Source organism: Notamacropus eugenii, chromosome 2, assembly GCF_028372415.1.
Source record: "Notamacropus eugenii isolate mMacEug1 chromosome 2, mMacEug1.pri_v2, whole genome shotgun sequence".
Taxonomy (NCBI): domain Eukaryota; kingdom Metazoa; phylum Chordata; class Mammalia; order Diprotodontia; family Macropodidae; genus Notamacropus; species Notamacropus eugenii.
The window spans coordinates 30,024,999-30,040,149 of NC_092873.1; the positions used below are offsets into that span (position 1 = coordinate 30,024,999).

At 43.5% G+C, this 15,151-nt stretch overlaps 1 protein-coding gene across 9 annotated transcripts in view; it reads left to right on the forward strand.

The window, feature by feature from the left end:
- LOC140524834 (golgin subfamily A member 3-like) overlaps positions 1–15,151 on the forward strand; it is a 71,223-nt gene that overhangs the window by 18,035 nt on the left and 38,037 nt on the right. For 2 of the 9 annotated variants that reach the window (XM_072639660.1, XM_072639668.1), the window contains exons 2-4: positions 11,210–11,408; positions 11,784–11,980; positions 14,928–15,046. In XM_072639660.1, the coding sequence (XP_072495761.1) occupies positions 15,024–15,046 (23 nt within the window). In that variant the 5' untranslated portion in view covers positions 11,210–11,408; positions 11,784–11,980; positions 14,928–15,023. Of the gene's footprint in view, positions 1–5,783; positions 6,078–6,512; positions 6,757–11,209; positions 11,409–11,783; positions 11,981–14,927; positions 15,047–15,151 lie in introns of those variants that run through there. The other 7 variants (XM_072639663.1, XM_072639662.1, XM_072639661.1 and 4 more) reach the window with 7 other exon arrangements.

Here is a 15,151-nt window from a genome sequence, read left to right on the forward strand (position 1 = left end):
GCAAATTGACATGGTAGTTTGGCCTCTCGCAGCACATCAGTGTGGAAGACCATCAGACCATCCCAGGGATGTTTCTTCTGGCTGAGAGCACAGCTAACTCCATGTCAAGTCCTTTGTGAGGGTCTAGGCCAGAGTCAGCTGCCTACATAACTCCATCACACACTCCAACTACTTCCAGGGTCAGGCTTCAAGGAGAAACAGAATCATCCTTGGTTTTGACTTCACCAGCACCTGCTGACTCCATCACCCGCATTGATGGGGCTCTGCCTGGAATGAAAACAAAGGTCCTCTAGTCCTTGACCTCTGCTGAAGCTACAGATCTGACCAGGATTGTTAGATATTATGTCTATTTTGCCCCTTTGTCTCCAGTCATTTTCTCTGAGGGATACTTACAAGTCCAAGGCCATAAGCTTGAATATTCCTGGAACTGAAAGCCCAAGTGTCATCCTCAGCAGCAAGGTCACAGATGTGGGCTTTCTTTATTTTGAGACCACTAGAACCAAGGGCTTCTGGGTACAGTGGGAGAAAGTAACAAAGGTGCTTCACTGATCACTCCTTTACCTGGATCTCCTATGTCCTCAGCTTCCCTTTTGGGAGAAGAACCAAGGAGGTTAGGTACCACTCTTTGCTCCCTTCCACCGGTGATTGCGGCTAACCATCTGCAGTCCCAATTGGACACTCAGAGAGGACCTGAGTTCTCCCTTTGGCCACAATGGAGCAAAGTCCATACTGTCACAGTCAAGATGACTGGAGATATCTCTGTGGCTCCAGAGTGACAGCACAGGAGCTCAAGTGAACTCAACCCTGCTTCTTACCACCAGCAGCAGTTGCATGGTTTTTCCTGGACAAAGCACAATTTCTCCCTCACCTACTAAAGGTGACGCCAGTGATCTCACCATCACTGAGACAGATGCCACCCCTGCATGGCCATGGACACTCTCTTCTTCAACTTCCCTAAATTCAACTGAAACGATTCCCTTTACAGTGAACATTAGCTCACCTGCCCCAAGACCTGATACCATAAGTCTCACCTTTATCACCAAAATCCCAGATATTGACCCTCTCAGACTGTGGCCACTCTCAGCACTGATCTCCCAAGTAGAGTGTCAGAGAAAAGCACAAATGAACCATCGACCACCACTTCTACTGAAGATCAACTCTTCTCAAACACTAATCCTGGAGGTTCATTGGTGAACACGACTGGCTCAATTTTGTTGGGACTGGTGCTCATATTGTTCCACGTGCAGGCAGAAGGGAGCTCAGAGGTTCCGCTGACTACAGAGAGCATGATTCCATGCAGGATGATAATAAGTATCACGTCAACTCCTCCAGGGCTCAACACAGCAGCTGAATTGAGCTCAGCCATACCTCCTCCAACAATTGCCCAAGAGACTCCAATAAGTCCTGAGGTCATTCTGACTGCCAGGGATATAAGCCCTTCCTCTACTTGGCAATGGGTAGGAGGGGGGACTGCAGGGTCTCCTGTCCATATGAGATGAGGTTCAAGTGTGTCTGCTGTGTCCCAGACCATCCTCTCTGAAATTCAAAGTTCATTTATCATCACCAAAGCCCCTTAGGAGATTCACACATAATGTCCATTGTCTTGTACTGCAATCGAGGTCACTAACACAGTTACTCTATCAGATTCCACTCTGATCTCAGGGCTGGAGGAAGGCCAGGATTCCAATGGTGCCATCTCATGGACAGAACCCAGCAGGACCTATCTCACCTTGGATTGCCCTTCAGAAAACCCCATAACACATGGCACTAGTCCTGTGGACACACGCTGACTAAGCATTATCCACTGGGCCAAGTGAGCACTTGCTTGAAAGAGGCACCAGTGCTGCTACTTTTCTTTTCAAAATGCTTGCTGAAGTCACTGTTCCAGCACCACAGAAAACTACCCAGGAGCTTGAAAGTCAAATGCATTTCTGCCCTAGATGGTCACACTGCCCTTGCAGTGGACACTGGCCTTATTGGGAACCTTATCTCTGCATTGTCAAAGGTCACAGCTTATATCAGCAAAGATAGGGAAACTGTGAAATTGAGCTCCTCTGGCAGTAAGCCTTCAAGGAATTTGCATCTAATGGGGGAGACAAGGCATAGAAAGGAGTGGTAGCCAGTGAGATGCAACTGAGTTATACATCATGAAGGAGTGTTACCTGGGGAACAAGTGGAGTACATGGACACATGACATTAGAGAAGAATGAGAGACAGGATTGGGTAACATTTTCAGATCTGGAGAGGATCCGGGGGATGAAAGTGTACCCGTGTACAAGAGAGAGTGAAATGAAGCATGACCTTGAATTTGATAAAAAAAAAAAAAAAATAGATGAGTAGGGTGACACACCAATGGGGATCGCGGAAGTCCAGGGCAGACGTTCTAGGGACTAAGCTTGAATCCTGCAAGACTAGTCTTTAGTGTGGGCATCAGGACAGTAATGACGTTCGAGGAGAAATGGCCAGAGCTTAGCTTCAGGGCCAGAGCAGAGCTGATGAGAGTACTCTACAGGAAGAAGTGCCTGTGATGTGCATTGGAGAGGAAAGCGAGGTTCAGGTGATTGGGTGTTATCCCAAGGAATGAAAGAATCCCACTGAGAGGAAATGTATATCCCTATGAGAATAACACCAAACCTGTCCACATACTAACCAACTCCTCTGCTTGTAGTATTCTCCAGGAGCACAGTTCATGGATTAGTGAGTCTAATGTGACAAGCAAATGAAAACAGTCTACCAGCATCCTCATGCCTAGCTCCATAGTGAGAGATTCTGTTTCTGAGACTGTAAGAAAGACAGTTAGCATAGAAATCCCTCCAGGCTCAGCTCCCATTTGGGGTACACTTCTCATTGCGGCCATGATCACAAATGGGCTCAGATCTGAGACACCCAGAGGATCAGTAGATTTTGTCATAGAAATATCAGCTTCACCTGAGAAATCCTCTTGTTTGTCCTGTAAACCTCCCACGTTCCTTGAATCCAGCAGAGCCCACAGTCAGCCAAGGATCTAGTGAGCCTTGGAAGGCCATACTATTATGGGATACTCGGGCAGGAGCAGAGGCAAATTCAGCTGCCTTGTCTTTCACTGCTCCCAGCACCATGCCAACAGATGGTGGAGGGGACACAAGCCCTTTCTTGGTGTCTACAGAAGGGCCAACAGAACGTCAGACAGTGTCCAGCCCCTTCCTAGAAGACACAAACATTCTGCAAGCACTCACAGGGAGGACATGCACTTTCTAAGCACGTGAGTAAGCCACTGCCCTGACACAATCTCCACTTCTTCTCTGCTCAGCCTAACTGAAGTACTCAGCTACCCAGGACTTTGCCTTCAACCTCTTTGGGAAGCCTGAGGAATTAGGCTAGGAATGTAGCTAAATGCCCCAACTCAGCGTCCATATGCTCCTTGATCATCCTTCTTTATATGAGAAGACATAGGTTCCTACAGAAACTGACATATGAAGAACCATTTAAACCATGTGCACAATCATTTAACAATGTGAATGGCAAGAACTACTATACAAATTGAGCTGAATGCTGTGAAATACTAATGACCTTCTTGTTCATTTAGAATAGATATTGAAATTTATTTCCCTCCCTTCATTGGAATGTTGAAGTGTATGAAATAATTATTAGTATGAAATATTAGTATTAAATTTAGTATGAAATAATGCATTTAATGTAAAAACTTTTTGATGTATCGGCTAGTTGTGCTATACGTTTTTGAATCTTTTATATTAAAGGAAGTCTCTAGGAGGGAGATGGATATATTTCAAGATAAATATTACCTAAAAAACAAAATGCAAACATCACTTTATCACTAATTAATGTAAAGTTAAAACAATTTAAAGGAGATGTTATATATCAATATATGAAATAATTTTAGAGAAAGACGTGAATATTTACGAAAATGTAATTTGTCCGGACCAACAGGAGAGAAAATAAAATAGTTAGTCCCATCTTAATAAAGAAATTGAAAAAGCTTTTAATGAGGTCCCTAAGAGAAACTCCCAGAATCACCTGGATTCACAAGTGAATTCTATCAAACATTAATCTACCTAACTCGAAAGATGCTACCAAGGGTTGGTACTCTCCCAACTTGCCCAGTCATGGATCAAGCCCTTTAAAACAGAATTCCCCTCACTCTCTTTGGCAGTCCTACTGCACCTTCTTCCACACAACCAGGGCTTTTATTGAAACTCTACCTGTTGTGGTCGTCCTTTGTTTTTGAAAGACTTGGACTCCAAGGCCTCTGAAGGACAACAGAGAAATGATAACATGACTTGCACTAGACACTGTTTTGAATGAGGGAGGGCTGTGCAAAGTCACCAGCCTCACCTTTTCCTCCTAAGTCTTCTGGATCCTGTGGCCAGACATTAATGATGATGACTGGAGATTGGCCAGGATGCAATGGGAGATTTTGGTCTTTTCTGCTAAGTCCTATTCAGGGACTCTCTCAGACAGTGCTTATGCACATTTAATGAATAGGTCCCCTTAAGAAATAATCTAGGAATGGCCCCTTTAATGAGCAAAAGAAAAAAAAATGAGTAAATCTCACTGGAAGGAATCAGCAAAAGTGACTACTGATAATCACTCTTCTGTCAGAAAAGTTCAGAAAAATATTAAGTGGAGTTTGGGCAGGGACTTATTGGTGTGCCATGTATGAGGGCACTTGGTTTAAAGTTTGGAGAGAGAGAGAGACAGAGACAGACAGACAGAGACAGAGAGAAGGAAGGAAGGAAGGAAGGAAGGAAGGAAGGAAGGAAGGAAGGAAGGAAGGAAGGGAGGAAGGAAGGGAGAGAAAAAAAGAAAGTAAGACAGACAGAAAGAAAGAAAAAAGAAAGAGAAATGAAGAAAGAAAGGAAAGAAAGAAGGAAGAAAAAGAAAAAAGAAAGAATAAGAAAGAAAGAAGAGAGAAAGAAATATGCTCTGTTAACATCACGTTAACTAGTGACCCACTGGCCATCCAAATTTACCTTCCTTTGGAGAGGAGACGGAAGGAGTCAACAAAAGCTAGAAGATGAGCTGAGGTACCCAGCTAGTTGAACCCCCATTAAGACATCTAGATCTACTCACAGGTCTGTGTTTGTCCTTAGTTTTAGAAGACCATGTCGTCAGAGAAATGATGACATGACTTGCAGCTGACTTTGTTTTGAGTGAGGGAAGGCTGTACAGCCTCACCAACCTCACTTTCTCCTGCTGAACTTTCTGGGTCCAGTGACCAAATATGCATCAGGATGCCCAGCATGCAATGGGTGAGGCACTGGGAATACAGAAAGAGGCCAAAGACATTGCCAGCTCTGAAAGGAGCTCACATTCTAACACAGGAGACTCCATGCAAATAACTCTATACAAAGCAAGCTATGTACAGGATACATAAGGAATGAAAAGAGAAGAAGAGCCCTGGTTGAGAGATCTGGCCGGCGAACCATCTCTGAGTCCCCATTTCCAAAGGTGAGCTTCTCCTCCTCCAGCACCTTTGTCTAATGATAGTGGTGTTCCTGATGAGGATACTGCTGTTGCAGAACCCCTTGGTTCCCCTGATGGGTTCAATAAGTTGGACTCAAGTGGGGTGTATAGAGATCATCATCATGCCTTAGGAGGGTTAGGACATGGGAAAATCTGATCAGATCTGACCTGTCTTAGATGGTCCTAGAGAATTCAACTGGGGGCTCAGTTGACTGAGGGATCCCTGGGGTGGGAAAGGAGGCTCCTGTGTGACCAGGCCCCTGGGGTTAGTAGTTATGGTGGACTGGGAACACTGGGGTGGGTTCAGTGGAATCCATTGAACTGGGTTGGGCAGAACTGTCTGTAACCCATTCATGGGGTAGGATTGATTAGGTCAGTAATTGTGTCCCATCTCACCAGGACTGAGGGGATGGGGCTTGAGGGCTTGTAGGCACTGGCATTCCAGTGCCTAGGTTGAGCCTGTGTCTTGGGGAACTTGGAACGTTCGCTGCTTACCTGTTCCTCACTGGGAGCCCTCACTTGTCTTCACGATCCATCGACGAGGCAGAATGGAGGCTCTTGAAGGACGCTGGTGACCCTGAAGCTGCCAAGGGGGCCGGAGACTGAGTGGAAGTGTAAGCTTCAGTGGGAGGCAGTGTGCTTCCGGGTGACGATGTGGTGGGAGAAGGGAAATTTGGGGGCGTTACGGTGGGAGGCGAGGTGGGGGGGGGGCTAATTTGTGGGACAAGGGGTCAGGAAAGTGGCCAGCACTGGTCTGGGAGCTGCTGGGTGCTTTGTCTGTCGTTCTGCTGGTCTGCTGTCTCGTTCACTTCCGGGAACAGTGGACTAGGGCATTGTGCCATGGCATTGGTGGACACAGTAGCTACCTCGCCTAGCCCAGTGCCCTCCATCCTTGGCACTCAGGGGACACAGATAAGGTGAGACCATGGAGGCCCCAGTGATCTGCCTTCCTTCTGCCCCAGCCTAGCATCCTTAGTACAATAGCGTGCCTACAGCTGAGTGCTCAGAATCACAAGAATACTCCTGCTTTTCTTGTCTCCTTGCCTCAGGGGTCACGTCAGAGGCCCTTGCCTTCATCCCTGAGATCCACTTCAGCCCAGGGCTGCCAGCTACTCTTCAGATGGCCCAGAAGCAGCGAGGCAGCCTCCCATGTGGGAGGGTCTGTCGCCCCCTTTCAGCCTGGCAGGACCCCCTGAGCTCTCTGAGCCACCATTTCCTAATACGTCAGTGAAAAATATGTTCAAAAACTTTCACAGCATCTAAGTGCCAGGAATATGGGGAGGAAAGCAGGAGGTGAGCTCCAGAAAGTGCTGTGGAAATCTTAAGGCAGGATGTAAATGCTGTTAGAAACTTTTCATTGTAAAAGCAACAATAGCCAGGTTGAAATCCTGCACTGGGCTCTTCCTTGCTATATGACCTTGGGCAAGTCATTGTGTTGAGGTTTGGGGGTGCTTGGAACTTGAAAGAGCAACCCCTGTCCTTCCCGGAGAAATTGAACCAAACCTTCTTTGTCAGTCAAAGACAAAGATGATTATAGGTCTCCCATTTGCAGTAGACTTCTTGGGAATCTGTGTCTTTGTGACTTACACGTGGGGCAGTTAGAACCTGAGCCCTGCGGATAAGGCCCAGATGCAATTCGGGCACTATCTGTGTGATTAAGGAAATTTATGGTTCAGATTCGCACCTACAATAAGACCCATTTGAGAAGAAGAAGCTGGATAATTTATTGATTTACAGAAAAGGCAAATGCATGAACAGTTTAGAGCTATAGCAGAAATAATTAATATAGCCTAATACCAATATAATTATAGCAATATTAACATAGATATAAGAGGAAATAGAAAAACATCACCAATTCAGGAAAGTACCGACACCTGAATTTTCTCACCTGGGGAGTCCCGGGATACAGCTTTCAGGGTCTGAATTGGGAGCAAGTAGTCCCAGGCAGAGCGTCCTCTCCGTGGGTGAGATTCCAAGAACTTACACTAAGCAAGGAGATTTTATAGGGACCTAGACAAAGACGGCTTTTTGCCAACGGCCCCGCACACTGTTCCAAGCTGGTCGGGAACATGGCCATGGGAATACAGATGTTTGTCCATCAGGGAGATATCATACAGGGGTCACAAGATATAAGTTAATTAGTCATATACTGGGAAGATTAGCCAAATCTTCCAAGTATTATCTATGTGTTCCAGGAGTGGCTAGTTCCCAAAACATTAATACATGGCTGACTCACCTATGTTATATTCCTTGAGAGGTCACCAAAAGGACAGAGTGAACTTACTTTATTCAAGGGATATGAAATATTCCTTCACTATCATGGACACAAGTTGGATCTTATGTTCAGAAAGACTGTGATAGGGATCTAGGCATGGTCAAGTAGTTTCAGGTGAGTGGAGGAGGGGTTTAGGGGAGGTCTTGAAGGGAGTGACCAGTAATTTCGGTGAGTAGCGTCAAGACAGCAGAAACCAAGAGAAAAGCATGTTGATAGCATGAAGAATGGGAAGTAGCTGAAGGTTCCCTGGAAATAAGACAATGGAGGGAGAGGCTAGGTAAGGGTAGCTGAAATTTGGGCCCAGGGATAATGAAAGACTTCTGACTTCAGCCAAACACCTGTTTCTGAGGCAGGAACATGAGAAATAACTTATTCCCACTCTGGAGGGGTGAAGATAGCACCCTCCAGAAACAAAAGTAAGCCTTAAAAACCTTTACCTGACTATAAAGATCCTCCCCTATCTCCCCATTGACTGGGGAGTGCAGGATGTACAATTTCCAGTACCATGTTCCCCCTTCTGCCACAAGTTATGTATGACCATGAAAATGGACATTTACCTTTCCTAGAGGAGGAGAAGTCAATATTTGTAAGCTTCATACTCATGAGAATTCCAAGCTATACTTCATGTTTATTCTACTTAGCTGCCTTCCAACGTCAAAACAAGTTCCAAACCAGTTGGACCCATGCTTTGCCTGTAATCTTCTCTATGAAACATAACTCCTTCCTTATGTCTCCCATTCTACTGGTGGCTCTTCTGAACTTAGGGAAACAAATATCATCGTGATATATCTCAAATTTCCCTCTTCCTCTGCTAGAAAATAATCTAGTACTAATTGTTGTTGATAGTATCTTCTACAATCACTTTATTTTCCTGCATTTCTTTGCAAGTCAAAACACTCTCTGGCCTGGATCACTTTGGTTTCATTCCGTATAGTACATAAGGTCTGTGGAAAGAAAAATTGTACTCATTCCTCCCAATCCATCCTCTTTTATTTATTCAAATCTTGTTTCCACATCTATCTCCATTCTGATGAATGCTCCCTCACTCTACTATACACATTCTTCCTTTCATCCATCTCCCCTTTAAGTAAGTATAGATTATTTTGAACAAATATACAAATGAGGAAAGGGAAGAGGTTGATCAACCCATACACAAATCAAAGGGAGCAGTCGCTTTGGTAAGGACAGATACAGAGACCCAACAGAAAAAGATAAACAATAAATTGCACATTTAGAAGTCTCATCTCATACAGCAGTCTAGGGGGTGGGGGAGACATCATCAGATCTGCATGTTCATCCAAGTCATCTTCAACTGAGGAACTTCTTGGCTGTCTTTATGTAGAAATCCTCTATCTTCGGTCAATTCTGCTACAAACGTCATCTTGACACAATTGTAATTTTCATTCACCATTTATACCCTCATTTTTCTTAAAGAAGTGTACGCTATTTCTCCTGTTTGGTGACCCCAATACAGCTAAATGAACATTTCTGAAGGATGCTTTTCTTGTTCTTCCATCAAAAATTTTTTTTCTTAAAAATCAGTTTCCTCTTTTGTGGCACTGCAGTGCCAAATGTCAAAGTACCAAATCTTGTATGATTTTCAAAATCTCTCCACCAGATAAGGGTTTCCCTGAGAACTTTCCAAATATAACAAATTATGAACTTTCTCTTCCCCAGCACTCAGGCTTTATAGATAGACTGTGTCCATCTCCCCATCACCACCTAGTCCAGTGTTTTCTGTAACACCAAAAGATCTCTTCACCTTTTTATAACCAAGGTTCCAGGAGCCTGTATCGCATTTATCCCTCCTTGAACACGATATGCTTCTGATTCCTGCCTCCACCTCTCTCTCTCCTTCTTCTCCTATCCCTTTCCCCTCCTATTTTCCAATAGTGTGAAATGGATTTCTATACCTAACTGAGTTATTCCTTGTTATGCTATTCCTTGCCTGAGCCAGTTCAGAGGAGAATAAGGTTCAAGGTGAAGGTTTAAAATAAAGGTTTTGCCACCTCCCCAATCTTCCTTTTGACTGTAAAACCTCGTTCTTGAATCTCTGTTGTGAGGCAATTTACTTCATTGTGCCTTTCCCTTTCCCTTTCTCCCAGTGCATTCCTTTACCTAACTACTTAATTTTAATTCCTTTAGACGTCATTGGTTGATTTGTGGGACCTTTTCTCCCTGAACCAAAGAGCCCTTTGTCAATAGCAGTATTCTGCCAATGTTGATAGATGGCTGCAGTGCAGAGAGCACAACAGACTCCATAGCCTGAAAACATATAGGGCAATAGTGTAGAAAAGTGGAAAGCAGCTGCCCTACAGATCAGCACCAAAGAAGTATGACTGGAAGCTGGCTTGTTCACGTAGTGCAGGTGGCATGCGCACAATCCTTTGGGTCCACCTGTGTCCTCATGGTGTCAGGAGAAAGAGAAGAAATCCCTTTACATGTGGGTGTCAGCTTCTGGTAGGCCTGTGTGTGGACAGAACATTTATTACGCCAAGTCCAGGACTCTATACATTGCAACCAAGCTGCCCCAGGAATACCTAAGTTCACATCCTACCTCAGACACTTCCTGGTTGTGTGCCCTTGAGGAAGTCACTTCATTGCTATATTCCCCAGAAAATTCTGTAATACACATTCCCAGTGAGCTGGACCTAGCTCACATACATGCAATTCTCTACACTAACAAGACCACAGATCTAGTGTGAGATAACCAAACAATTTTGTATGAGATGTGTACTCATATGACATGATAGTAAGCACTCAAGCATTTCTCTGTTTTTGGTTTGTGTATTAAACTTGGTTTTCCTGAAAATTAGGTTAAAAGAGGCAAAGTGCCTTGGTAGCATTTAATTTCCATTGTTCCTTCCCTTCAGGCTGGCCAAAGCTAGCGAACATGCATGTATGAGGACCAGGAATGTGAATTCTGATTTTATGCTCTAAAGAATGAGAAGGCTTTAACACATGCTAAAATAATCCTGATGCAGGACTCCAATTTGTGATTTCCATAAATGTTAAACCATAATATGCAAAAGAATTTTCTTAATTGAGTGGGTGGTAAATACAGTAAGACAAGAGAGTTGACAAGCAATTAATTGGAATATGACCTAGGATATCCATGTTTTCTTTACCATGAACATGACATAACATATGTCCAAGGAATATGTATTTAAGATAGTGCCTTTTGGTGAGGAGCCTTGTCCTTGGTAGTCATTAATAGAAGAATGCCCTGGTCTTCTTCATCTTGCCTTATTGACACAGTAAGAGGCATTGTGGGAGTTTACTCAGAGAGCAGAGAAGAGATATCTGTGAGGCCAAGTGGCTACCCCTAGTTGATTAGTTCAGGCTCTGCCCCTTATTGAGGTTCACATGATATTAAATGATTATCAATCAAATGGCAGCCCAAAAAAGGGCAAGTGAACACTAGAGTTTTTGTGTTGGATGAAGGTGGCTTATGGAGTTGATTTCCCACAGGGAAAGGTGACTATGCCTCAGCGAGAGCTGTAGTTGGATGCCCAGTAGCAGAAGCCCCTGGAACTCATGAAACAGCTCATCCTGGTCCAGGAAACTGCATATCCGGGAGCAGACCCTCAGCGAGCTGCAGACTGACCATGAGGAGCTGCAGGCCAGGCTGGAAAAGTACCAGGAGAAATTCATCAATCTGGAAGATGAGGTGCTTCTCTCTGTTTTTTCGTGGGGGAGAAGTTAAGGGATGCTTCAGGGATGGAGTGTGGGGAATGGCAGGAAAGATGGGCTGGTGACTGTGGGGACTGCAGTAATATATTGGTCAGTAATTGGGTTTTGTGAAGCTGGTTTCATGGGACCTTGTGCACTCATCTCATGCTTTAGCACTGCTGACTATTGTCTGGTATTGTGTTGAGCAGAACTCTACTGATACAACTTCTGTACATCTGTAACGTGTTCTATTGGTGTGGTCTATTTCCTTGAACACTATTCTGAGTGATAAATGTCCATGAAAATATTTTACTCACTAAAGTCCCAAACCAGCTCAGGTCACAGTGAGCCTTTGAATTGTGATTTTTCCCAGCTCCAAGAACCAAGAGGCTTCAGAAAGCAAATACAGCGCCTGTAGAATGTATTTCAGAAGTTGTCTCTGGAGTTACATCAAGGGCAAGATAAGGTGAACATTTTGGGAGAGGCCAATGCAGCCCTTCAGGAAACCACAATATCTTGGTAATGGAATCAATCAAGAGGGTAGCAGATTTAGCACAGCTGAACGTGCAGGTATGTGAAGCCTTATGCTAGTGGGTTGCTTCTCCTGGATCTTCAAATCAATACACATCTTTCTTTAGGAAGAGTTAGAAAGGGAAGACTTTGACAGTGAGGCATAAGTAAAATGACTCTTTCTTCCCATCTCTCCTTGTGCAAACAGAATTTCCACAGTGAAAATGTGAACATTTTTCCTGGTAATTTTACTCAAAAAGGTTTTCTTAAGGTACAGCTTTATTGTCTAGGAGTACATCAACAAAAGGACTGACTCATGGGTTTGTTTCTATATTTCTTTTTTGGGGGGGGGGGTTACTTAGAACGGAAGAGGTTGCTATTGTCTCAACCATTGCTGAGGGTCATTCCTTAGCTCCTTGGTTTGAAAGTTTCTTCTGGGAACAATAGTACCGCACTTTTTAAAAAAAAAACCGCTTATTTATTTATTTTTAGTTGTCAACATTCATTTCCACAATATTTTGAGTTCGAAATTTTCTCCCCATCTCTCAGCTCCTCCCACCCCATAATGCTTTGCATTCTGATTACCCCTTCCCTCAATATGCCCTCACTTCTATTATACCCCCTCCCTTCCCTTACCCTCATCTTCTGTCTTTTCTGGTAGGGCAAGATAGATTTCTATCTCCCATTAACTGTATTTCTTATTTCCCAGTTATATGCAAAACCAGTTCTCAACATTCGTTCCTAAAACTTTGAATCCCAACTACTTTCTCTTCCTCCCTCCCCACCCATCCACACTGAGGAGGAAAACAATTCAATATAGGCTATATGTGTAGCTTTGCAAAAGACTTCCACAATAGTCGTGCTGTGTAAGACTAACTGTATTTCCTTCCATCTATCCTGCCCCCGTTTATTCTATTCTCTCTTCTGACCTTGTCCTTATCCAAAAGTGTTTTCTTCTAATTATTCCCTCCTCCCATTTGCCCTACTTTTTATCATCCCCCCACATACCCCCGTCCTCTCATTTACCCTCCTTTCTATCATCGCCCCACACCCCACTTCTCGCCTACTTTCCTGTAGTGGAAGATAGATTTTCATACCAAATTGAGTGAGCATATTATTCCTTCCTTAAGCTTAGTGTAAAGAGAGTAAGCTTCCCTTTTCCCTCTCTCTTCCTCCCTTTTCTCATCCATTGAAAAAACTTTTTTTGCATCTTTGATGAGATAATTTTCCCCATTTTATTTCTCTCTTTATCCTCCCAATATATTCCTCTCTCAGCTGTTTTATTTTTTAGATATCATCCCTTCTTATGCAAGTCATCCTGTAATCTCTCACTCCATATATCTATCTATCTAAATATGTATATATGTCTCAGTGTGTGTGCGTGTGTGTTTGTCTCTGTATGTCTTCGTGTGTATGTCTGGTACAATCCGTTCAACTACACAAATACTGGCAAAAGTCTCAAGAGTTACAAATATTATTTTTGCATGTAGAAATGTAAACAGCTGAATTTTAGAAACTGCCTTGTGATATCTCTTTCCTATTTACCTTAGCTTCTTTCTCTTGATTCTTGTGCTTGAAAGTCAAATTTCCTCTTCATCTCTGATGTTTTCATCAAAAATGCTTGAAAATCCTCTATTTCGTTGAATAACCACTTTTTTCCACTGAAGTATTATCCTCAGTTTTGTTCATTAGGTGATCTTTGGTTTTAATCCTAGTTCCCTTGAATTCTGAAATATCATATTCCAAGGCCTTTGGTCCCTTAATGTTGAAGCTGTAATATCTTCTGTTATCTTGATTGTATTTCCAAAATATTCAAATTGTTTCTTTCTAGTTGCTTGCAATAGTCTCTCCTTGACTTGGGAACTCTGAAATTTGGCTACAGTATTCCTAGGAGTTTCTCTTTTCAGATCTCTTCCAGGAGGTGTTTGGTGGTTTCTTTCAATTTTTATTTCACCCTTTGGTTCCAGAATATCAGGGTAGTTTTCCTTGATAATTCCATGAAAGATGATGTCTAGGCTCCTTTTTTGTTCATAGCTTTCAGGTATTCCCACAAATTTTAAATTATCTCTCCTGGATCTATTGTCCAGGTCAGTTGTTTTTCCAGTGAGATATTTCACAGTTATCTACAATTTTTTCATTCTTTTCTTTTGTTTTGTACTTTCTTGGTTTCCCATAAAATCATTCCTTTTAATGTTTGCTCCATTCTAATTATTATACAACTATTTTCTTCAGTGAGCTTTTGAACCTCCTTTTCCATTAGGCTAATTCTGCTTTTTAAAGCACTCCACATTCCTTTCTCCTTGGTGAAGGAGCTCTCTCACTGACCTTTGAAACTGTCATTGGTGTTTGTGGATTGAGCTATCTGGGAAATACTGCTGCTGGTGTTTCCCTGAAGGCTATTCTGGATCCTGTCCCTGCCTCGCCATGCTGTCCATGCAGGGCTGTGTGCCAGTCTGAACCTGGTATGATAGACCTTTCCTGGTGGCTTTCCAGACTGTCTTGGGCTGCAACTCTGTTGTTTTTTAGTTTCTTCAGCTTTAGAATTTGTTTACTCATTTTTACAGGTATTTTATGGGGTATTTGGGGGAGCTTCCACAGGTCCTTCTTTCTCCTCAGCCATTTTGACTTCACACCCATCTTCCATACTGCACTTCTCAGGGACTTGGCCAGGGAATCCATTACAGACCACTCCTGCTTGAGAAAGCTAAAAAGTAGTACTAAAGTCTCTCCATCCACCAGGCTATGTCATCCATTTTTACCTAGTTTCTCTGGGAAAGCATCTTAGTCTCTGCACAGAAACTCAGAATGCTGTGGCTTGCTTTTAAGTGGCACATTGAAATGTCCAGGGTCTAGGTAGCCAGTGCCTAGGAGAGCATACAGTCCCCACCCTAAGGTCTCCTGCCATGGTAGTGCTGTCATCCAACAGAGTTCTTGTTTTTACACTGATTGTGATTTCCCAGACACTTGACAGGACAATGTGCCGCACCACTTCCTTCCTGTGGTCTAGGTCCACTGCAGGTTTGCCGAAAAAAAGAAGAGGAAGACCTGAAAATCAGCCTGTTTATTCAGGGCTTGCAGAGGACACTGAAGACTGAGAAAGCCAATGTTCAAAGCCTCAAGGAGCAGGTATGTGGGTGCTCAGATGGATGTGGGTGAATGTGACTGCTTCTGCTGCCTCTGAATCTCAGACCAGCCCTCACCAGAGGCCATGTAGGCTTGACCATTGCCAGA